We start from the raw sequence: 23,845 nt of genomic DNA, 5'->3' as shown, positions 1-23,845 counted from the left end.
AGCGATGCCCCAAACGAACGCATGGGACCGGAGGGGAAATCCTCTCCGAGGAGGATTGAGCGCAGCTGAGAGAAGCCTTTCGAGGAGCTGCCGTGTCCCCTGGAAACCCCCTTCCCAGCTCTGCCTGCCTGCCTGCCGTGGGGCTCGTATCGCCCTTTAAAGGGCGCGGGAAACTAGAAATGTGGGGACTTGGGGTTTTCCTCAGGCTGAATTCCGAGCCTTTTCACAATCTGGTGGCGGGAGAGAGGGGAATCAGCTGCGAGGGAGGAAATAAAAGGAGCTGCTCGCCTTTCCTATGGCCAGGCTACACAGCTGCTGTTTGCAGCCCCGTCTGAACGCCGCCTCGCCAACCCCGTCGATGGTTTCTTAGGCACCCCCCTCCCTCCAAACCTGCTTCGCCCTGGGACGTGCCTATAACTATAACTCGTGGTTCTGATGTCCCAACGCTCCCACGGGGCACATTTCATTCAGGCGGAGGAGGGGGTCGTTGGCTAACGGCCAACAGGCAGAAAGGACTGTCCAACAATGCGATTATCCACACACACGCATCTGATCCATGGATTAACATCAAAATCCTTGCATTAAAGCTCACTGCTAAGGAACCAGTGGGTCATTAGGCTTTCAGATGCACTTTGAACAAAGAGATGTTCAAAGGGAAAGCTGCTTTTAATAACGCTGCTTTTGCAGGTACTATTGGTCTGGGTCTCATCCAGCATCTTTTCAGTACACCCAGTTAGGATTCAGCAGTCCAGTTGTACACTCTTGGGTATTCAGCATTAGCTTAAGGCGTGCAATAATCACATGCCCACTTTTGCAGCATCTTCATAGCATCCCAAGTCACTCTTGGAATGCTCTCTTTATCATACCCTCCAAGTGTTTACTTGTGTAACACACCCTACCATATCTTGCAGAGAAGCACTTCAGAGAGGGCCAAAACCCCCCACACTTGGTGCCATTTTCACCTACACATGCAGCAGAGTAAGTTGACCCAGAATAGTACCAATTCAGATGGCAGATGGGAGAATGACAGTGCTGAATGCTTTCCCATGTAGAACAGTCCCTGCAAATAAAAACCTAGCATATTTGGAAGAGGGATGCTAGCCTAACCATTAACTTCTATGCTGTTACTATTTTTTTTTTTTTTTTACATAAGTAAAAAGTGACCTTTCCCCATCTGGCATGGTGGTGTGCCTCGAGATTTTTTTCATGAAACAAGTGTGCCTTTGCCCAAAAAAGGTTGGGAAACACTGACCTAGGGAAAGGTAAAGAGACCCCTGACCGTGAGGTCCAGTCGTGACCGACTCTGGGGTTGCGGCGCTCATCTCACTTTACTGGCTGAGGGAGCCGGCGTACAGCTTCCGGGTCATGTGGCCAGTGTGACTAAGCCGCTTCTGGCGAACCAGAGCAGTGCACGGAAACGCCGTTTACCTTCCCGCCAGAGCAGTACCTATTTATCTACTTGTACTTGATGTGTTTTCGAACTGCTAGGTTGGCAGGAGCAGGGACTGAGCAACGGGAGCTCACCCTGTCGCGGGGATTTGAACTGCGACCTTCTGATCGGCAAGTCCTAGGCTCTGTGGTTTAGACTACAGTGCCACCCGCTTAGACCTGGGTAGATGAGTCTAAAAAACCCTGGAACACAAATTTTCACAGCCCTCTAGTGGCTATGGTGGCTCATTTACCAGATGTAATGTATTTAGCATTAACTCAGAAAGTGTATACTCTATTCTGGAGGCTTAGTTTGGCTTTTTAGACTTTGCCCTTGTACTATCTGAAACCAAAGGGTTTCATGGCTTGCCAGATGTGAAATATATTGGCATTATTTTCAGCTCTCCTAACCCACTGATAGAAATGGCACCAGCCCATATACTTCAAATGATTTAAGTCCTTGCTTGAGCTCAATCCTGCAAGTACCTGCTAAGGATCGTTTCAGTAAAAGAAAATGTTAGCTTGGGATTTCTGAAAAAGTTAATTAGAAGTTGAGCATCCAGGCCTCATTGACTCTCAATGGTCTTTAAAAGTCTCATCTCATTTGGCGGGGGTGGGATCTCAATGGCGTTGTTGTAAGTAACTCAGTTTTTGTGATTTAGGGTTTGTTTTCACATTGCTGCTGCCTCCCCCCTCCCTTTAACTTTATTTTTGTGTGTCTCTGTCTTGTAGGTTATTCTTTCCTAAGAATTAAAAGGTAATTAACATTTGCAGAATGAAAAGATGGCACAGGCACACCTCGCACCGCCAGGACCCGACTGCTTCTTCCGATTCACGCGGGAGTCCCTTGCGGCAATTGAGCAAAGGATTGCTGACGAAGAAGCCAAACAGAAAACTGATCAGGAGCAAAAGGATGAGGACAGTGAGGAAAACAAGCCAAAGCCAAACAATGACTTGGAGGCAGGGAAGACTTTGCCTTTTATTTATGGGGATGTACCCCCAGGAATGGTGTCGGAGCCCTTGGAAGACCTGGATCCTTATTATGCAGATAAAAAAGTAAGTGTTCATGAAGACCAAAGCCTTCAACATGGTTTCTCAGGTCCCGGAGCTGTACAATGTACACAAGTAAAGGTATATTTGATCATAGTGCGTTATCGCCAAATGTCTGTTGTTGTTAAAATTTGTATACTAGGGGCCTAGGACCCACGTACCTACGAGACTGCCTCTCCTGGTATGCCCCGTGGAGGACCTTAAGGTCCACAGATGACAACACCATGGAGGTCCCAAGTCCCAAGGTGGTTAGATTAGTTTCAACTAGGGCCAGGGCCTTTTTAGTACTGGCCCTGACTTGGTGGAACGCTCTGTCACAAGAGACTAGGGCCCTGTAGGACTTGACATCTTTCCGCAGGGCCTGCAAGACAGAGCTGTTCCACCTGGCCTTTGGTTTGGACTCAGTCTGACCCTTATGTTTCCCCCCCTTATGGTTTTGATCTACGGGCTACTTTTAAAATGAGGCTGCATTTTAAATTGCATTTCAACCTGGATTTTAAATTGGGTCCCCCCCCCCATTATGTTTCTATTGTAATTTTACTGGTGTTAGCCACCCTGAACCCGGCTCTGGCCAGGGAGGGCAGGGTATACATAAAATTTATTATTATTATTATTATTATTATTATTATTATTATTATTATTATTACTACTACTACTACTACTACTACTACTACTACTGACATATACCCACAAGCAGTGTTTTTTTCTGGGGGTACGCAGGGGGATATTTTGTGAATCTAGGTTTGGCCTCATTGAGGGGCAGTATTTCAATATGAGTAGGAAAATGAGAGTACCCCTAAATATGTTTTTTTTTTTGGGGGGGGGACATTGGCCACAAGTCTCAGGGCAGTTGCAACATAAACTCACAATATAAAAGTACAAAATACATAATAAAAGCAAAAGCAATCCAATAAACCTCTCCTCCCCAACACATTTTAAAAGGGTGTTGGATGTCAATCAGCCAAACGCCTGGTTAAAGAGGAAAGTTGTTGCCTGGCACCTAGAGGTATATAATGAAGGCGCCAGGCAAACCTCCCTGGGGAGAGCATTCCACAAATGGGGAGCCACTGTGGAAAAGGCCATTTCTCTTGTTGCCATCCTCTGGACCTTTTGTGGAGGAGGCACATGAAGAAGGGCCTCAGAAGATGATCTCAGGGTCTGGGTAGGTTCATGTGGAGAGAGGTGGTCCTTGAGGTATTGCAGTCCTGAGCCGTTTAAGGCTTTATAGGTCAAAACCAGCACTTTGAATTAGCCCGGAGACTAATTGGTAGCCAGAGCAGTCAGACCAGGATCTGTGTAATATACTCAAACTGTCCTGCCCCGGTGAGCAACCTGGCCACTGAGTTCTGCACCAGCTGAAGTTTCTGAACCGTCTTCAGAGGCAGCCCTAGATATAACGGATTGCAGTAATCTAACCTTGAGGTTACTAGAGCATAGACAGTAGTTAGGCTATCCCTGTCCAGATAAGATATTAAATGCTGGACAACTCTTCTGCTGTTGCTTCAGTGACTAAATCCCACCCCAGAACTAACTGAATATTCATGCATCATTTGCTGTATGGGATATGTTGGTATTTCATTTAATCTGGCAGGGCTATAAGTGTTGGGACAGCATTCATGTCCTTTTGGCATTTCTGTGATAACCAGTGCACAACATTCCGGGAACCTATAACTTAAATCTTCACACGGTGAGGCCCCGCTTAGTTGTAATACGAAGTTGTAGTACAAAATATGGATTTTCTGCTAAAAATAATAATCTGATTTCTGCTGCCGCTTTCGCTCCTCCTTTACAAATCAGAGGCAGGAACAGCTCATGTGATAGGGCAGAGCTGCAGCAATGGCTTCCTGGTAGCAGCGACATGACAGGAAAGTTGAGGCTGTGTGAAAACATGAGTGGAAGTACTGGGGTTAAGGGTTGGGGGAGTTCAATCCTTCTTTCTTCATGGATTGACTTTGCCCATCAAGTCCCACCCATTGACTGACATATCCTGCCAATCAGGGTGACATCACCTGTTTGACAGATAGCCATGGCTTCACAAAATAGCCCTGTGAGCCAAACTGGAAGCTCTGGTGAATCAAGACTGGCCTGCCCACCCCCCAAGATGAGGAGACATGAGACACACACAAAAAAAATCCCTTCATTCATAAAATAGGAGGGGATGGGATAGTGGACAAGCCCACTGTTCACTTTGGTACCAACTCATAATTAGAAACCATGGTTACCTGTAGATGTTGGAACTGGGCCTGAGAGTAAACCACAGGAAATGAAATTGTCTTTTTTTTTTTCATTTTAAGATCTCCTCGAACGTTATTATAATCCTGCTTTTACATGTGTGTATTTTCCCTCTTTTCAGACATTTATAGTATTGAATAAAGGGAAGACCATTTACAGATTCAACGCCACACCTGCCTTGTACATGTTAAGTCCTTTCAGTATACTTAGAAGAATTTCTATAAAGATTTTGGTTCATTCATATCCTTTTTTTCTTCTACATAATACTTGTTTAAAGCACTTCTTTGAGAAACTCAGTAGTAGCATGAGGCTATTTTAATAGTTGGATGTGGTTTTATTTTTTCTTAATTTCACCATTGAAGTGAACACAAAATGTTTTGATGAAATCACTTGGTTGAACTTCAGGAGAAGTAGAATTCTGTGGTCAAGATCCAACGTCATGCCAGCAGACACAATGGGACTTACCCTTCCTCTGCTCTCCCTTTGCAGCCTCCCAATCTGCTCTGGAGTGTGCCCCAATCCCCTGGAACAGGTTTTGGAGGTGCACAGGTCTATAGGTGATAGGAGAGGAATGGGAAGTTCATTGCACAAGTGGGATGCCACAATTACAATACAACACCCTAAATAAATTAGCAGCACATAATTCATGCTATATTATGACGTTAAACGTTTTCATCTTGGATTTATAGATATTGCTTGGATGGAATTTATGAATTCATATTTACTTAGAAGCCTGTTTCATAAGAAATTATATGCATTTGGGTGATCTAACTTATTTAGCATTTGCCATGTGTTCCTTGACTTAAGCCAACATTATTCGGCATCTTCATCATGTTCACTATTCTGACAAACTGCGTGTTTATGACCTTGAAAGATCCTCCTGAGTGGTCAAAGGCTGTAGAGTAAGTGCATTCTTTGTTTTCTTCCCAGTGACATTTGGTTAAATATGCTCTGCGTAGCACCATTGGGTTAAATCTGGTGAAGGAACTTATTGAGCCAAATGACTTTGGCCCCATTAGCGATAGCACGCCTCTAGTTAAGAACAGTTTCAGGTTAAGAACAGACCTCCGGAACGAATCAAGTTCTTAACCCGAGGTACCACTGTACATTCCTGAAATTAATTATGGAGTCCGTTAGATTGAAAAGTAGACATAAGACTCATCAGCACAGCAGCTGAAACGGAGTCTGTGAGAATTAATGAGGTCACCGGAAAAGAGTGAAGAGGAAAGGAGATGGATGGATGCTTTAGTTGATATTCCTGCATTGCAGGGGGGGTGGACTAGATTGCCCTCAGGGTCCTTTCCAGCTCCACAGTCCTTTGATTCTATTAGTGTATTGAGAACCAAGTCCTATAGAACCCCAAGGAGAACAGTAGAGATGAGAGGATGTTGGCGAAGCAAAAATGCACTTGCGGAATTTGCTGCCAATATATTGAAGCATGAAGGATTTCGGTCTCTTGTATCGCCATTTGTCCTTCTTTCAGACTTCTTCGTTATGTATCAGGCTTTCCCCCCTGCACTCAGCTAAAGGGAAGTAATAATTTTCCCTTTATTGAATTGAATCTGAACTCCTGAACCTCTGATCACGTTTATAAACTTCCCCAGCATTGTACCTTAATTTCTGACCTCTGCCTCTCTGGCCACCAATGCTTAATGAGGACTTAATGACTCCTTAAGAACTGCATCCTCCTCTTCCTCCTCCTCATTATATCCTGCTCCCCCCCCCTCCGCAAGACTGGGACTGTCTGCACTTCTGCAGTAATGAAAGTTTCAGTGTTCCCATTAAAAAAAAACTGGTATATTTTATGAGTAATATCTTCATTTTAATGACAACACAGATATAGAAAGAAGATGGGTGTGTGAGAAAGAAAAGCAGATATGGCCAATGAAGAACATCAGATTCATATAATGGGCTGCTACAAGCTTCTCTCTAATAATTGTGCAAAAAAAAGAAAGATAATTCTTAAAAAATAAATGAACAAGTATTTATAATTTGTGATCTAGCCTATAGATTGAAAAGTTTGCTTGGATTTTTTCTCTCTCCCCTGTAGATACACATTCACTGGAATTTATACATTTGAATCCCTCGTTAAAATTTTTGCAAGAGGTTTCTGTATAGGTAGTTTTACTTTCCTCCGAGACCCCTGGAACTGGCTGGATTTCCTTGTCATTTCATTTGCGTAAGTATCCAGCATTTTCCTAGTGTGTCATCTGAGTAGACTTTACAGAAATGAGTTCCACTTGTGTGGGTCACAGCTTTAACAGTTACAGTCAAAACTTGGTTCCAAAACGCCTCCATTTTGGAATGTTTCAGTTCCCAAACGCTAAAGACCCAGAAGTGTTCCGGTTTTCGAACATTTTTCGGAAGCCAAACGTCCGACGCGGTTTCCGCTTGAGTGCAGGAAGCTCCTGCAGCCAATCAGAAGCCGCACCTTGGTTATTGAACATTTCGGAAGCTGAACGAGCTTCCAGAATGGATTTTGTTCGACAACCGAGATTTGACTGTATCAGTATTTGAACTGTTATGAAACAGTGCAAAAAAATGATATGTTTTGGAAAATAAAAATTACAAATCTTGTCTTTAGATTTGAGTAATTTATGTTTGAAATTGGCATAGTTCCTCTTGTCGAAACAATCCAACAGTTGACAGTAGTAGGCATACTCTAAGGTTGCTCCTAGGATAATCCTTTAAATGCTTTCATTATTATTATTTTTTAAAAATATGTGGCAAGCCTTTCTGGTTTCAGAGATAAGCTTTTAAAAGTGATGCATATTGTGGCAAATAGCAAAACTGTTGTGTATTCCCAACATGATACTTGGTGCTGAATTTCCCACCCTAGTTTTAGGGTCTTGTGGGTAAGGTAGGAAAATATAAAAAGAAGAAATGCAATGGTTTCTAGCCTATGCATGCTTACCTGGGATTACGCTCCATTGAATACTGTGGGTCTTAATCTCAGGTAAATGTGCCCAGGATTGCATTGAAGGCAAACACAGGGCGGGGGGAAACAACTTGTTTAATTGTAAAAAAAAAAAAGTAGATTAAATAAATCTTTAGGTAAGTGGCGTAAAATCTGCCTCGATGCTGAATAACTGTGATTTGATTCTACAGGTATATAACAGAATTTGTAGACCTAGGCAAAGTTTCAGCTCTTCGAGCTTTCAGAGTGTTGAGAGCTTTGAAAACTATTTCTGTAATCCCAGGTAAGAAGTAAGTGGTGTAAAGTGCTAGGTCCCTCATGCGTCCCAACTGTTCCTTTTTATCCTGTCATTGTGTTTGTGTGTGAACTCCCCTATTGCAGATATGTGACAGAGTTTGTGGACCTGGGCAATGTCTCAGCGTTGAGAACATTCAGGGTTCTTCGGGCATTGAAAACAATATCAGTCATTCCAGGTGAGAGCTAGGTTAAACACGGAGGCTGACTTGTAGATTTGCCACAGCTGCAAGTCACGCGACTTTGCACAAGCTTTGCTGCTAACCATGTATTATTGTTGTTTTAAGGAATGTAGATTTTTAGATGCTACCAAAAAAAATAATTCACATTAAAATAAAAGCAAGTCAGCCTTTGAGTTTAACATATTCTTGCATGAGACAGTATACAGAGTTTGTATTTTGCATATTAAAATACTAAATTTTCTCTCCCACACCAATATGAAAAGTAGTTGCAGCTTTCATATTAAGATAAACCTTGCCGTTTATTGAAATAATTTGGGATGGAAAATTTCAGCATTTGGAAAGCTGAATCACTAGTAGAAATTAAGCCAATATGGTGATAAAGAATAGCATGAGCATTGCATGAAGTATTGCTTTAAAAAATACCTTTCCTCAGCAAACTGTCTTATGGGTTGAAAGGATGTGTGCTTCATGAGTGAAAAAATGTACAATCAGTACCTTTTTTCTTTACATGAGATTGATACAAAGCATGAATAACCATGTCACCAGCTTTTAAATGGCTAGTATAGACTGCTTTTCATTTCCATTTGCAATTTTACATTCGGAACCATTTTTCATGAGGTAAAGGGGCTTTCTCTTTTTACCTCATGACAAAAATAATAGCTTCTTTCATCTAGGAGCTGCCTGCATGACATTTTTAAATTTCAGGAGCCATACAACCATATTTAACTACTCAACACCTAAAACAATGAGTTGGATATTGTGATTCCACATTCTTCTCTCCTTTTAGGTCTGAAGACCATTGTGGGGGCCCTAATTCAGTCAGTGAAGAAACTCTCGGATGTCATGATCTTGACCGTGTTCTGCCTGAGTGTATTTGCACTAATAGGGTTGCAACTGTTCATGGGCCACCTGAGGCAAAAATGTTTGCTTTGGCCCCTAAGTAACGATTCTGCTGAAGAACCGTACTTTGCACAATACTACAATGCAGGAATAATCGACTGGGATAAATACATTGGTGACACAGGTGAGGTTTACTGAAAGGGCCTCTGTGGTCCAGTGCGGACACCTGGATACAAACCAAGGCGCTGCCGTGAATGCAGACAACTTGCATTCTTGGGCAATAATAATAATAATAATAACAAGTCATAATAGGCATCATTCAGAAATTAAGAGTTGAGCAGGATGAACTGCTGAGAGTTCAGAGAACCAACCTATGTGGGTAAGCATTGTTAGGCACCTGCCAGGAGGACACAAGCCCTAACAGGTGGCCTATTGCTTATTTCTGGAACCTTCTACCCATGCTGTTGAAACTCCTTTTCTTTTCTATGAATCTGCTCTCTGTATCTGTCCGTCGTATCTAGTATTTCTATACTCCCGTCTCATAAAATATCAAGGTGGTGTACCACCTTAAAACTGGTAAAACACCATCAAAACATTTGCAGCACCTTTAAGCAGGCAAACAGTGTCAGCAGTGAAGAGAAGGATGAGCAGCCTCCCCTGGCCTGGCACTTTCGCCGTGGGTGACACCACTGCAGGGATCTTGCCAAAACTCACTTATATCCCTCACCCTCACCCCCAGCCGCAAAAAAGACCTAGAGCCAGCACTGCTTTGTTCATTTGGTGCTTGGGCCCAAAATGAAATGTATACTGCCTGGGTTCTGTGCCTTGCCTTGCTACAAATGCTAAGAAACTGCTTTTACTAGCTTAGGAATCCTTTCTTGATTACTGGGTAGCAGAGCTCCAAATACTGACATCTCAAGTGTGGGGGACATATACACGGGACGTCCCTTGTGCTTGATCTGGAAGCTGCTGTTGGTGAAGAGTGCTGTAGCACGCTTGCTGACAGGAGTGAGACCCTGCCAGAGTATATATATCACCTCTGCTGAAGAGACCTGCACAGGATGCTGATTCGCTACTGGGTAGAGTTTGAGCTGTAACTAAATAGTATTTAAAGCCCTTAACGAGTTGGGGCCAGTTTACTTGTGAGATTGCTTTGCCCCATGTATGTCCATTCAGCCACTTCGATCTGCAGAACTGGCACCATTATAGGTGCCATATAGTAAGTACACTCTTGCACGTTTGTAAGAAACCGATCATCTTAGCATCCACACTTTGGAACTCCTTGCCTGTTGACACCAGGCAGACCCCTGGGGCCAGTAGGACCCCCCTGGTGAGCACTGCTTAAATGGCCATGGGGGCAGACCCGAGGGAAGGCTTCCTCCTCCGTCGGCTCTGCCCCATGGCCCAGCTCATGTCCTAGCCTGCATCCCCATTTGCCAATCTGAGATGCAGGCTAGGATCTGGCCTCTGATATGCCCACGCCCCCTATCTGGATGGGGCTCTGAGGATGCCGGGGAGGAGGAGGAGCCTCTGCCGTCCCACAATGCTGCCACACCCGAAAAAGGTGTGAGCAGACTTGCGCAAGCTTTTACATTGGATTATCATTTTAAAGCAATCGTTTGAATGAAAGCTGAAGGTAACATATTTCTCTCCCCGCCTCTTTCCTTCCTTCTTAGAACAAACAAAACATTTTTATACTTTGGAAGGATCACCAGATCCCTTGCTTTGTGGTAACGGCACAGATGCTGGGTAAGCAAGCGTAAAATTGTGTAAGGGGAAGCCACCGCTAATCATGCAAGTGAAGCTGGCTAATCTAATGGCATAATTCAGAACCTAAGAGCTGTGAGCAGAATGAGGTTAATGGAATTGGGTTTCTCTGCTGTCTCTTTCCGTCCAGAGCCCTTCTCTTCCACACCCCAAACAGCCACTTTCGGGGATTGGGTGGGATTACATTAAAATAGCATGGAGAATGGAAGCTGGAGGGAGGAATGGGTTTCCCCCCTTGTGGGAGGGTGACTCAAGCCATTGGTAATGTTTGGGTTTAACAAGGACTCGATTTAGCACAAATGTTTATTTCCCACAATTTCTTTGTAGAAATGTATATGAGTCCTGTGATAAGCTATTTTTTTTACTGTTTATACTCTCAGGAGCCTAGTTCATACTGAACCAGGGTTTGTCCCCCTCTTTTTTAAAAAAAAAGGAGAGGAGGAGGAGCCCCCAAAGGTGGAATCGACAAAAAAGAGAGGCAAAGTCTCAAACTGATGCTCGGACAATGGAAATGTGCTGTGGTGTGTTCTAAGCGATGCAACATTGCTATTTAGACAGTGGCAGCCTCTGGGGAAAGGGCTGCAGCTTGATGGCAGGGCATCTGCCTTGCAGGGTAGAAGGTCTCTGGTTCAATCCTGGGTATCTCCAGGGGGCTGGGGCAGGACCTGTCTGAAACCCTGAAGAGCAGCTGCCACTCATTGTAGACAGTTCTGAGCTAGATGTATCAGAGCTTCCTGTGTTCCCAGCTTCTTAGGTTCCCAACCCATCCAAAAGGATTACCACACACCATAGCACATCTCTATTCTGCAAGCATCAGTTGTGGTTTTGAGCTGGGGTTTTTTTTTACTTTTGCTCTTTTCTTTCAGACACTTAAATGGACTAACACGGCCCGTTCTATATGCATATATTTGACGTAGTAGTAGTAGCAGCAGATATGGATAGTTCATCTACTTCTGCCTGTTTCACATGTGTTCATTCACAAGTCTCTCCCAGCCTGCTACTGCATGAATCTGTTAATATCTTTTTAAAAAAGAAAACCCATACTCAAATCCATATTTAAAGATGTACCTTGTCACAAAATGTGCGGTTAAATATGCATTTTACCTCAACGCACACGTTTCTAAATTACGTTATGCTAAAATACACATCTTTAATGCATCTTGGTGCTTTATTTTTCTTTTTACTGAGAACTGTATTACAATGACCGCTCCCCACCTCAAATGGGGGGTGCTTTTTGTGGGGGGCGCAGCCACCTGATCCTACACGATCCCCAGCAGTTCAGCCTGGCTTCGCCTCCCCAAGATGGATACCTGGAGGTTCCTGTCTAACCTCAGACAGTTAGCCAATCCCAGCTGGGGAGGTATTGCTAGGGGAGTTGACCAGGTAGGGTTAGGACCGCCCTGCACACACAATAGAGGGTGGAAAATTGAAAGCATTGGATTTTATGAAATTCTCCATCCCTGCTTAGTAGGTGGAATGTCGATACAGAAACAAGTCATCTTTTCCCCCTCCCCCTCCATTGCTTTCTTTCACAGCCAGTGCCCAGAAGGATATATATGTGTAAAAGCTGGTCGAAACCCCAACTATGGCTACACAAGCTTTGATACCTTCAGCTGGGCCTTCTTGTCGCTCTTTCGGCTGATGACTCAGGACTACTGGGAAAACCTGTACCAGCTGGTGAGAGGGTCTCAAAACCAAATTCTGTTGATACCATATATAAGGGGAAAGCCTAATACTACCCATCCTTAAAAACACCTTTCCATCCCTATGAGAAGGGCCATAGCACAGCGGTAGACCATCTGTTTTGCATGCAGAAAGTCCCTGGTCCAATCCACAACATCTACATGTAGGGCTGAGAAAGACGCATGCTCACACCCTGCCTGAAACATTGGAGAGCCTCCACCAGTCAGTGTGGACAATGAGCTTAACTCAATGGTCTGACTCAGAAGATGGCTGCTCTCTACAGTGGCGTAGTGTGGGTTGCCAGCACCCGGGGCTGCATGGATGGAGGGAGGGCGGGAAATAGGGTACGCGTGCACATTCAGCTTCCCCTAAGGCATCTGCATCACCTAGGAGTTTGCAGCTGCAGAGATAAGAAAAGAAGAGTTGCTCCATTGTCTGGAGAGGTCATTTCCTTGTTCGCATGGAGAAGCCATTTTCAACGGAGCCCAGAAATCGAAGCACACAGCTGTATTGAGGCAGCACCGGGTGTCAAAATTTTGCGACCCCAATTTTGTGCTTGGGGCAACTGTCCTGGTGTCCCCTGCCCCGCCCCGCCCCACACTACGCCACTGTCTCTCTATGTTCCTGCCTCTATGAAATGCTTACTCAATTAAAAACAGCAATGACAAATTGCTGCATTTGAAAGCCAGATTTATTTTCCGAGAGAAAGGGCTGAACCTCACAGACTGCACAGGAAAGGCTGGACTTGTCAATGGAAGTTGTAAATGAAATGTAATTCTGAAATGTTGTTCAAAGCAGCTGTGCTGTATTGCAAATATATTACAAATACCCCCACCACATAAGTGTTTCTGAACACTTGGGTTGGTTCTGGTGTAGCCCGTCCAAGAAAGATGGAAGAGCTACTTTTGTTTGCAGAAAGGGCTGCAATCTAGCATAGGTTCCAGTCTGTGGAAGGGGAAGAGAAGCACCCCCCCCCCCCGATTTTGCCTCTTCCCCACTTCCACAATATTCCATAGGGTTGTACAACTCTTAAGACCAGATTTCAGGGGGGATGCTTGGTAACTTACTTAAGTAACATCACAATCCTAACCATGCCTACTCAGAAGTCAGCCCTGTTGAATTCAGTGGGGCTTACTCCCAGATAAGCAGGGTTAGCCTTGCTGCCTTCATACCTTAAGTCCACTGAGTCTAATCTGAGTGTGGCATAGTCACTCATACTTGTAAGTTTCAGTTGTCTTACTGATCCAGTAACCTACATTGCCTATGATTTCCCCAGACTCTGCGTGCTGCTGGCAAAACGTACATGATCTTTTTTGTCCTGGTGATTTTCCTGGGCTCTTTCTACCTGATCAACCTGATCCTGGCCGTTGTTGCCATGGCCTACGAAGAGCAGAACCAAGCCACCATGGAAGAAGCAGAGAGGAAGGAGGCCGAATATCAGCAGATGCTGGAACAACTGAAACGGCAACAAGAAGAAGCCCAGGTACTGGAAACTTTTGCGCTAGTACAGCATTTCCCCACAAATTTGAGAATAGAAGGCATAACTTCCCAGAGATTCCTTGCAGAAGTTCCATCGTGTACTTGGGCAAAAAGCAACATGTGCAAATGAGTTCATGCATGCAACTTAACTGAAGAAGATGAAAATGTTTTACAAAAATATATATGAATGGATAACCCTAACAGCAGGTGGACAGCAGTTGCACAAAGCTCTGCTGATTTTCAGTGGGATTTGTGTGGGATTCCTGTGCAGTGGGATTCCAGTGCAGATTTCCAGTGGGACTTTGCAGTGTGATTCCAGTGCAATGCTAAGTAAACTAAGTATACAATTTGGAAAAATTGAAGTTAATGGTGTAAGCTCAGAAACAACAGTGTGTCTTGCGCCACCGTAAATACTTGACAATTTCACTGTGGCGCACCTGCAGTAATAGCCTCCCTACAGAATTGTCCCTACTACTTACTAGAAGAGAGAGAGTCAGTGTGGGTGCTCTGGTGGGAGCACTGGATTGGCTCCACTGATGTGCCCCCAAATTGTTGCTATCTCTGCCCTCTCAGTGAACGGCAACAATGCCACTACCAGGAGGTTATTACTGCTCTGCTGCCCCACTGGGTGAGCTGCTCCTACATTGCGTATAGTCAGGCACCTACAGTTAATCATTTGGATACATTCCTTATTAGATGTGCTTTTCAACAGAAAATATATTTCTACACCTCAAATATATTTCTACACCTCAACATGCAAATGAATATTGGCAAGTGAATATTCTTCAGCGGACCTCTGTGAATTTCTCAGGGTGTCGATTTTTGGGGGGGTGATTCTGACAGCGGCAAATTGGAACCTCTTTTGGGACAATAAACAATGAACCAGCTTCATTTGTCATTCATATGTATATGTATATGTATATGTATATGTATATGTATATGTATATGTATATGTTTGTGTGTGTACTGTATATATGTGAGAGAGAAGCATGGGTTTTAGAAAACTGAACAAGAGCTCTCACCGATCAAATAATGATTTGGTTTATGGAACAGGGAAGTTTACAGTGTTTGATGTGTGATGATGCTTTTATATTTGTTGGAGGCCTCCCAGAGTGGGACAACCCAGTCAGGTGGGCAGTGTACAAATAATAACATCATAAATATTAATATTATTTCTGACACGAAAAGTGGAACAGCCCTAACACATTGTGCTTTTTGTGCACTAAGGCCAGTGGATTGCAGCATTGTGTAGAGCAGGAGCAGCTGGATTTTGCTGGACTCTAACTCCCATCAGCTCCCAGCATGGCCAGTGGTCAGGGAGATGGGGATTTTAGTTCAACAACATCTGGAGGCCAACATGCTGTGTACCCTGGTATAAAAAGGAAGCAGTCTACCAGCATACTATCTTCAGAGTATATATTACACTGGTGCATACAAAAAATATTCCATGAACAATAAATATATACTGCCAAGCATCCTGGATCCTCCTTCCAGATCCTTGTTTGGAAGCTATTTTGTTAATACTTTGGCAGAGGAAACCATCCATCTTCTTGTATTCTTGAAGCATTGATAACTCATCCAGAAATAGTTCTACAATAACTATGCGGTACTTGCAAGTCTTCATCGGCAGAGCTATGACAAGCTTGACCTCTCTTTATACAACAGGCAATAGCAGCCGCAGCCGCTTACAAAGACTTTAAGGATGATGGCGCACTTGGAAGACTTTCCCAGACTTCTTCGGAAATGTCGAGGCTGAGCTCCAAAAGCGCTAAAGAAAGAAGGAACCGGAGGAAGAAGAGACGGCAGAGAGAGCTGTCTGTAGGAGACGAGAAAGCCAACGGCAAAAAGTTTCCAAAATCTGAGTCCGATAGCAGCATCAAAAAGAAGGGGTTTCAGTATTCCCTGGAAGGAAACAGGCTCACGTATGAAAACAGGGTCACCTCTCCATATCAGGTACATTGTGGCGCTAGCTGTGCTGTTGCAAAATGTTCAACTTTCAGGTGGGTTCTGGGCGATGGGACTGATCCATTTTAGGCTTGATGTTTCACGCCAGGAGTGGGCAACCTGTAGCTGTTGTTGGATCACAACTCCCATCATTCCTGACCATTGCCCATGCTGGCGGAAGTTGGGAGTCCAACAGCACGTACAGGGGAGGAGGAGGAGGAGGGCAAAGCCATGGGAACAAGTGCAAAGGACCAAGACCTTCTACCAATCTCTTGTGTTCTACAGGTTTCAGGGATTAGTATCATCTGAATCTAATACATAATTTTTTGGGGGTTTAGTAGAGAAGTAATTGGTGAAGCCCAGGCCTTGACACCTTTTAACTGCTTGATGTTTAAGCAAAGAAGAAGAAGCAGGGGGAGTGTGCAACTTGGTACATGAGGGCATCAAGAGGGACGTGTGACATAGAAGAGCAGACTTAGCCCTTCTCATATTTGTTGCTTCTCCCCTACATACCTCTCCCTCAGTGATTTCCCCCCTTCGACTTTTTATCGTTTGGTTTGTTCATCTTCATTACTTGTTCAGTTGTTTGTGGTGCAGATATTCAGAAAGGAAGGCTAGTGCCAACTGAGTAAATTGTATCAGCGTTCAAAATTTGCCAGGCGCATTGTGTGCCTCACTATTTACCACTTTGAGACCTAGTGAAGATGCCCAGGCATCGGGGTGGTGCCCAATGTCCCCACCATCTGGAGGTGCATACCAGGGGACCCTTGGGTCTTGACTTTTTTCACACACTAGCAACACATCCTGTAGAATGCCATCCATTATATTTTATCTGCACAGTCAGAATGAATTTCAGGAACCAAACAGCCGTATTGAAAAATACAACAAATAGCAACTTGGCATTCCATTTTGGCGACTGTGACCCTGGTTTAAGCAGCCTAGCTTATATATCTGAGTTTCTAGCACTGGTTATTGTATTGAACCTGTTTTGAAAAATACATTCGCTTTCATAACGTAAATGCTTAACCAAAGAGGAATGAATGTTGCTGTTGTCATTGTAAGAACAAAGCTGGGGAATGCATATTCTTTTTTAGAGATTGTCTTTTAACTAAATACTATCAAGCTCACTATTTCCCCCACTGCCACCCCAAAACCTGAAAAACCAAAACCTGAAAAACCTCCTGGATTTGGGAAGAGTAATCTGGGTTTTTTCTTAAAGCAACAGCAGTGAGGATTTAGCTATGGCTTCCTAAGTTTCACGTAACCGTTCTGTTTGTATCTCCTTAGTCAATGCTGTTTTCCACGAGACGGAACAGCAGAGCAAGCTTTTCCAGCTTCAGAGGCCCGACCACTGAAGGGGGCTCAGATGCCGATAGCGAACAGAGCACCTTCGACGACAACGGGAGCCGTAGCGGTTCCTACTTCATCCTACGCAGGCACAGCGAGCGGTGCGGAAGTAACATTAGCCAGACCATGTTCCCTGTGTTTCCAGTGAACGGGAAGAGGAACAGCAGCGTGGACTGCAACGGGGTGGTTTCCTTGGTAGGAGGGCCCCCGGCGCTCCTCTCGCCCACTGGACAGCTTCTCCCAGAGGTGATAATAGATAAAGCAACTACCGATGACAGTGTAAGGATGTTTTAAGTAGCATAGGCATGGTGGGTCTACAGAATGGAATCCAAGCTGCCTAAATGCATCTGCATCCTGGGGTTGCGGCGGTGGTGGGGAAGCAAGCTTTCATGCTGCAACTCTCCGGGCTTTGAAAACTATGCGACACAGAAAGGAATGGCCCTGCCTCTGCCTGCATGTGCTTTTGCAAACACAGCCCAGGGTCGGGCAGTTTAATATGGCCAAATGTACATTTACTTTGTGCACAGCAAATGCTTGTTCAGTGGCAGAGGCCACTTTCCTTTTGCATTCTCCCTGTTCCTGCACATCCTCTTCCTCTCACTCCATCCGTCTCCCTGATTCTCCTCCTATTTCACCTGATCTCCTTCGCATTCCCTCAGCAAAACCTGTACCATTACCTTCCCCAATTCCCCTGAGAACAGTAAAAGAGAAAGGGGCACCTCCCATCACCTTGCAGGCCATGTGGCCTTCCCTAAAGCAGCTCCCCTGCCAGCCTAGCAGGGAAGGACAGGGAGGGAGGCAACAGCCAGTGCCCTGATTTCTATTTACAGTGGGACCTCGGTTTTTGAACATAATCCATTCCAGAAACCGCTTGACTTCCAAAACATTCGAAAACCGAGGAGCAATGGGTGGTCGGCAAAATCCATTGAGAAAAAAGAAAAACACACAGCAGAAGCTGTTTGACTTCCAAGGCACATTCAAAAATGGAAGCAATTACTTCTGTGTTTTCTGTGTTCGGCTTCCGAAACATTCAGCTGCCAAGACGCTCGAAAACTGAGGTTCCACTGTATTTATCATTTATAAAGCTCCACGTTTATGGATGTGTCTGTGTGTGTGTGTGTGTGCTCCACTGCTGGAGAAAGACCAGACATGATACATAAAGGGGGGAAAGGAACAGAGGGAAACTGGGCAGCATTTGAAGATGGATATGTAGCTCTCCATTAGTGACCTCGTGGGTGAACATCAGCCCCTGGCATTGCTGCAATCACACTGTGATCATTTTGAAGCCTAACGTTGAGGGGAAATGGCATTTTCCAAGCAGTAGAAAACTATTAGGTATGTCTGCGTGGATTTTGAAGCAACAAATATCATCTAGACTTAAAACGTGATGAGGCCCCAGTTTAAAAAACTTGCTCAGCAATGGACTTGCTGGTAGTAGCAGCTGGTGTGGGGGTGTTGGTGGGGCACCGCTGCTATCCCGACACAGCATGCGCATGAGGGGCTAGGTGTGGGGAGTGCCAAGCTCTGGAGCCAGTGGCTCTCGCCATTATGCCATTACACAGCACCAAGCTCCCCTCCTCTTTTCTCTCCAGTGAGTGCCAGCTACACATTGTACTTGGAAGCCAGAAGAACAGCAGTGCCTCACCTTTGCTGCCTCACCAGCTGCTTCTGCTCACCAGAAAGCCTTTTTGTCTTAGTTCCAGATCCCCATCTGTAAAAATGGGAGCAATTGCTCTTTTTCGTTTTAAAAAAAAGTGCTTCATTTAGTTGTTTCAGAACCATTCTTTGTAGTCCGTAGACACTGATGGAGGACTCCTCACTTACCTATGCATTGTGTTTGAAGATACGTACAACATTTTATCCCACTAATTCTTCCCTGGTTCTGATTGGCGTGGTAAAGCTCAATTAAGTCAGACTTTTATTGCTAATTTATTTAGACAAATGCGACAAGCTAAATGAGAGAAATCAGGCATTTAACTTTGCTAGATGTTTTAATAAGGAGAAGCAATCCAGAACGGATTGAAGACCTGAAGGAACACTTGTTCACAAGTTGGATGCTGATGAGTGAAATAATTGTTGTTCTCATGTGACCTTTCTTTCCTTCTTTTTTCTTTATTGACCCCCATGTGAAAGCTATTTGGATATCTAAGCATAAAAACTGGAGATTTCTGAGCTCTGGTTCAAGTTCTTCGTGTTTTAAATAACGTAGTTTCTTCTACCTTCTCCAGGGATGGAGAATCTGTGGTCTCCTAGATGTTGTTGAGACTACAACTCCCGTCATCCTTTAACATTGGCCATGTAGGATGGAGCTGATGGAAGTTGTAGTCCCAAGAGCAAAGGCACGGCTCCATTTGTTGAAGGGCTTTTTGATAAATAATCTAACAGCCAGGTCAGATGTTTGGCCCAGCAGTACGGTTCTGCTCACAGCCAGAGTAAACACCATACAGTACTCAAGATGTTGTACGTGAGTCAGGAATGTGTGCAATACTCACAATCCTGACACCACTTTGGAGGAGCAGAAGGACATCAGACAGTTCACATCTAAAAAATACCAGGCTAATGCATATGCTCCTTTACATGATAACAAATGAGAGAGTTCCTGAGATTTGGGTCTGATTCTGCTCACACACATCCATTACACTAAGCCAGATGCCTGAACTGAGCGACTGAAAAGCTGTAAGAGTTCAGCTGGCTCTTTGTGGCATGTACAAAATGCATTCTGCTATTTAAATTATTTCTTTAAAACCAGATATGTGAAACATCTTTTTTTGGAAGGGCTAGATCTTGTAAAAAGTCTGGCATAACAAAGGCAAAACTGCATGTGGCATGAATGCTTTGATATTTTGTGGGGTTACCTTTACAATGTATGCTTCCCTGTATAGTTTATGTTGATAATCTAGCTGCTTTACTCCACTGCAGAGCACTGCTTCTGAAGTTGATAGCAGAAAGAGGAGGTCAAGTTCTTTTCAGATCCCAATGGATTTACTGGAAGATCCTGCTATAAGGCAAAGAGCAATGAGTATAGCAAGCATAATCACAAATACCATGGAAGGTAAGTGTGTGTGTGGGGGGGGTGTAAATGCACTGTGAGGGTTTGGTTCATGAATGAATGGAATCTTTTAAGAAGATGAGAAGTTCTGAGAGACGCTATTAAAGAAGTAAAATCTGGAAAAGCACTAATTATAATTATTAGGTAGAGACAACTCAGAAATAAAGCAAACTTTTAGTGAACATGCATGTTCAATTGCAGGATCAAATGATCAATGCATCACCATAGAGGTAATGTTGCCAACAGAACTTACGTAATTAATTTTGCAAATATTGAATAATTTAGTCAAGTTGCATTTTCTTAATTAGCAAACAGCATTGAGTGAATATTTGGTCCTCATGTTTTCAATATGCCTCTCTTCAGAGCTTGAAGAATCCAGGCAGAAATGTCCACCATGTTGGTATAAGTTTGCCCACAGTTACTTGATTTGGAATTGCTGTGATACTTGGTTGAAAATAAAGAAAACTGTTCATTTCATTGTGATGGATCCATTTGTTGATCTTGGCATCACCATCTGCATTGTCCTAAATACATTGTTTATGGCCATGGAACATCATCCCATAGACGATGCCTTCAAGAATGTTCTATCAACTGGAAACCTGGTAAGTCAGGGTTGTTGTTTTTTGCTTTTCAACCCATCTTATCATTTTCTAATTAAAACTAATTCTGGACAACTGAAAATGCTTTCAAAAATGGTTGTATCTCCACTGGGTGTTCCTAAACCTGTTGAATATATGAATTTGCCCTCTACTGGATCAATACATCATCTAGTGCAGTCTTATGTAACCACCACTAGCTCTCTGTGATAGCAGGTAAAGGGGTTTTCCCCAGCCCTGCTATCTGAAATCCTTTAAACTAGGATGGAACCAGTGTCCCCAAAGTCCTGCTTCCTCCTTCTTCCCAAAGTTCTGCTTCCATCTGCTTCTGTCCTGCTTCTGTCCTGTCTGTGCAACCAAGCATCTACCTGGGGTTTGCTTGCTGCTGCTCCAAATTCCTACCAGATTTAAAGCCCCTTTGAAAATTCCCAGCTTCCTCACCAAACATTTAGCCAGGAAACTTCCTTGCAGTAAACTCTTCCTCAGATAGCCAAGACCTACTCTGTTTCTCTGTCTTCTGCTTTCATACGATGCATCTTCCACATGGACTGGCTCCACTCCCATCAACCTCTGTGTGTTTGACAAAAGCCTAAAGGGAAGTCAGTATTAATAGGCTCCTCCACACAGTCAGAAGTTATGAAGTTAAACAAGAATGGCTCCTCTAAGGAGCACTTCCAGCCCTGTCTTCTGTGTACTGCAAGTTGGTTCTTCTAAGTTCAGAATCAGCACCCTGCCGCTTTGAACAGGGCAATGATGCAGTCCCAGCACTTTCACTATTAGATTACATCCATGCATTGTTTATTTTTAATACAAAACATGCAATTAAATGGGAAGGGGAAGACGGAATAATAAAATGCAGAAGTTAACTTATTTCATTCTGCACTTAGGTCTTCACTGGGATCTTCACTGCAGAAATGGTCCTCAAGATAATAGCCATGGATCCTTATTACTATTTCCAAGAAGGCTGGAACATTTTTGATAGCATCATTGTCAGCCTGAGTTTGATAGAGCTGGGTTTTTCAGATGTGGATGGATTATCCGTTCTACGGTCATTCAGATTGGTAAATAAGAAGCAAAGTCTCATTACTCTATGACTCCTTAAGTCATAGACTTAAGGAGGGGAAATAGTTAAAAACCCTCCCTCTGACTGGATCTGAGAAGGGCACAGAATCTATAGGAAAGCAGTGAGTCCTGAGCCTACTTTGGAAAGGTTTCCACCCTTTATCCCAACATCATTAATTTTAACCAAGCTGAAGCTAGTAGCAAGCGTGTTGAATGGGTGTGAAGACCTAAAACTGCCATCTTCACTCGTCTCTCCGAGGCCTCATAACCAGCAGAGAAAGAGTGCAAGCTTTTCTTGGAGCACCATAATCTCATATTTTCTTTTGATTTATGCTGCCCATTAACAGCACACCTTTGCTTATCCATCCAAGATGTCTTCTTACATGGACACTGGGAATTCTTACGCTCAATAACGTCATTCTGCTGCTAAAGAAAGGAAAAGTGTCCATGCTATCCTTACTCTATATCCACAGCTACATCAACAGAGAAGCCACACTAGCTAGGAGGAGTGAGACATTAACTTGTACCTCTGCAGGCAATTCCTTCTTGGGAAAGCCTGCCTTACACTGTGACAACTCTAGTTACAGGCCAGGAATGGGGAACCCATGTGGCCCTCCAGCCTCCAGCTCCCATCAGCCCCAGGCAGCATGGCCAATGGTGAGGGGTTATGGGAACTGTAGTCCAGCAACATCTTGTGGGCCACATGTTCCTTACCACTGCTATAGGCCGTAAGCTAAGTAAGTGTGTCATATGGTTGTCACTGGAGCTTTCCCAAATAGAGCTATGGAAACACTTGAGTTCATGGCTCTTTGTCCAATATGTAGCTGGTGATGGGATGTGAGTCTCTGAATTGCAACCACCGTCCGTATCTCTTTCTCATATAAATAAATGCCTCATTGTCATTTTCAGCTTCGAGTCTTCAAGCTGGCGAAATCTTGGCCAACTCTGAACATGCTGATCAAGATTATTGGCAACTCTGTGGGTGCTCTGGGAAATCTGACCTTGGTACTGGCTATTATTGTCTTCATTTTTGCTGTGGTTGGCATGCAGCTGTTTGGCAAAAGCTATGATAATTGTAAGTGCAAGATTTCAGAGGACTGCTCACTTCCGCGCTGGCATATGAACGACTTTTTCCACTCTTTCTTGATTGTGTTCCGAGTTCTTTGCGGAGAATGGATAGAAACCATGTGGGACTGTATGGAAGTTGCAGGCCAAGCCTTGTGCCTCATTGTGTTCATGCTGGTCATGGTGATTGGAAACCTCGTGGTATGTAATCAACAACTGTCTTTTCAGTTACAGTATTTTCTGTTGATTGTCTGATTACCTGCTATTATGATCCATTTAGGCAAACCAGTATGAATACTTGTTTAGAAAATCCGTTGACCCCCCCTTTCTTCTGTAAATAGCACCCATGGTGCTATTTCTGTAGAATTGTATAGCTGTAGGGGATTTCAAGGATGAGCCTGCTCAGCTGGCCGCATTGACAGGCACTAATTATTTGCCCACCAAAATACCAGATTTCCTTTTCATTGTAGGCATCACCTGGGCTGCAGTTTGATGTCTTATGGCCCATTCCAGCAAAAGGGATTAAGTTATTATTTGTTTGTTTGTTATGTTTGTTGGTCACCCAGTCACCAGGTTCTCAGGATGGCATATAATTTTCAATGCCTGGAAGCAATTTTGTTGTGCTTGGCTCTTTTGCCTGCACTCATGGCTGATGGCCAGCAGTGTGGGCAGAGGAATCCACACGTAATGCCCTCCTTGCATTACAGACAAGACAGCAAACAAATGTTCAGCATTAAAGATACATTGCAGATAAGAGAGTTCCTTGAGTGCAGCAGAAGGCACATAGCCTGTTGTTAGTTTGGGTGCTTTCCCGGCCAATGCAGCAATGTTAATTTGTTTGATTTAATCCATGTTTGAATTTGCAAATTAGCAACCCAGTGAGTCAAGGAGTAAAGCATAACCTGGTGCT

The 23,845-nt window shown here is 43.9% G+C and overlaps 1 protein-coding gene across 1 annotated transcript in view; it reads left to right on the top strand.

Moving 5' to 3' along the window:
- The first annotated feature begins 1,502 nt into the window (after nucleotides 1-1,502).
- LOC308581647 (sodium channel protein type 1 subunit alpha-like) overlaps nucleotides 1,503-23,845 on the top strand; it is a 49,997-nt gene continuing 27,654 nt past the window's right edge. The window contains 16 exon segments of the mRNA XM_081184367.1: nucleotides 1,503-2,484; nucleotides 4,832-4,942; nucleotides 5,518-5,612; nucleotides 6,761-6,889; nucleotides 7,819-7,917; nucleotides 7,919-8,100; nucleotides 8,891-9,127; nucleotides 10,620-10,692; nucleotides 12,246-12,387; nucleotides 13,670-13,876; nucleotides 15,538-15,825; nucleotides 17,104-17,442; nucleotides 20,083-20,215; nucleotides 20,576-20,814; nucleotides 21,696-21,869; nucleotides 22,780-23,136. Coding sequence (XP_081040493.1) covers nucleotides 2,212-2,484; nucleotides 4,832-4,942; nucleotides 5,518-5,612; nucleotides 6,761-6,889; nucleotides 7,819-7,917; nucleotides 7,919-8,100; nucleotides 8,891-9,127; nucleotides 10,620-10,692; nucleotides 12,246-12,387; nucleotides 13,670-13,876; nucleotides 15,538-15,825; nucleotides 17,104-17,442; nucleotides 20,083-20,215; nucleotides 20,576-20,814; nucleotides 21,696-21,869; nucleotides 22,780-23,136 — 3,078 coding nt within the window. The 5' untranslated portion in view covers nucleotides 1,503-2,211.

Source organism: Podarcis bocagei (assembly GCF_964188305.1).
Source record: "Podarcis bocagei genome assembly, chromosome: 1".
NCBI classification, from domain to species: Eukaryota; Metazoa; Chordata; class Lepidosauria; order Squamata; family Lacertidae; genus Podarcis; species Podarcis bocagei.
This window is presented reverse-complemented; position numbering and strand designations above follow the sequence as displayed.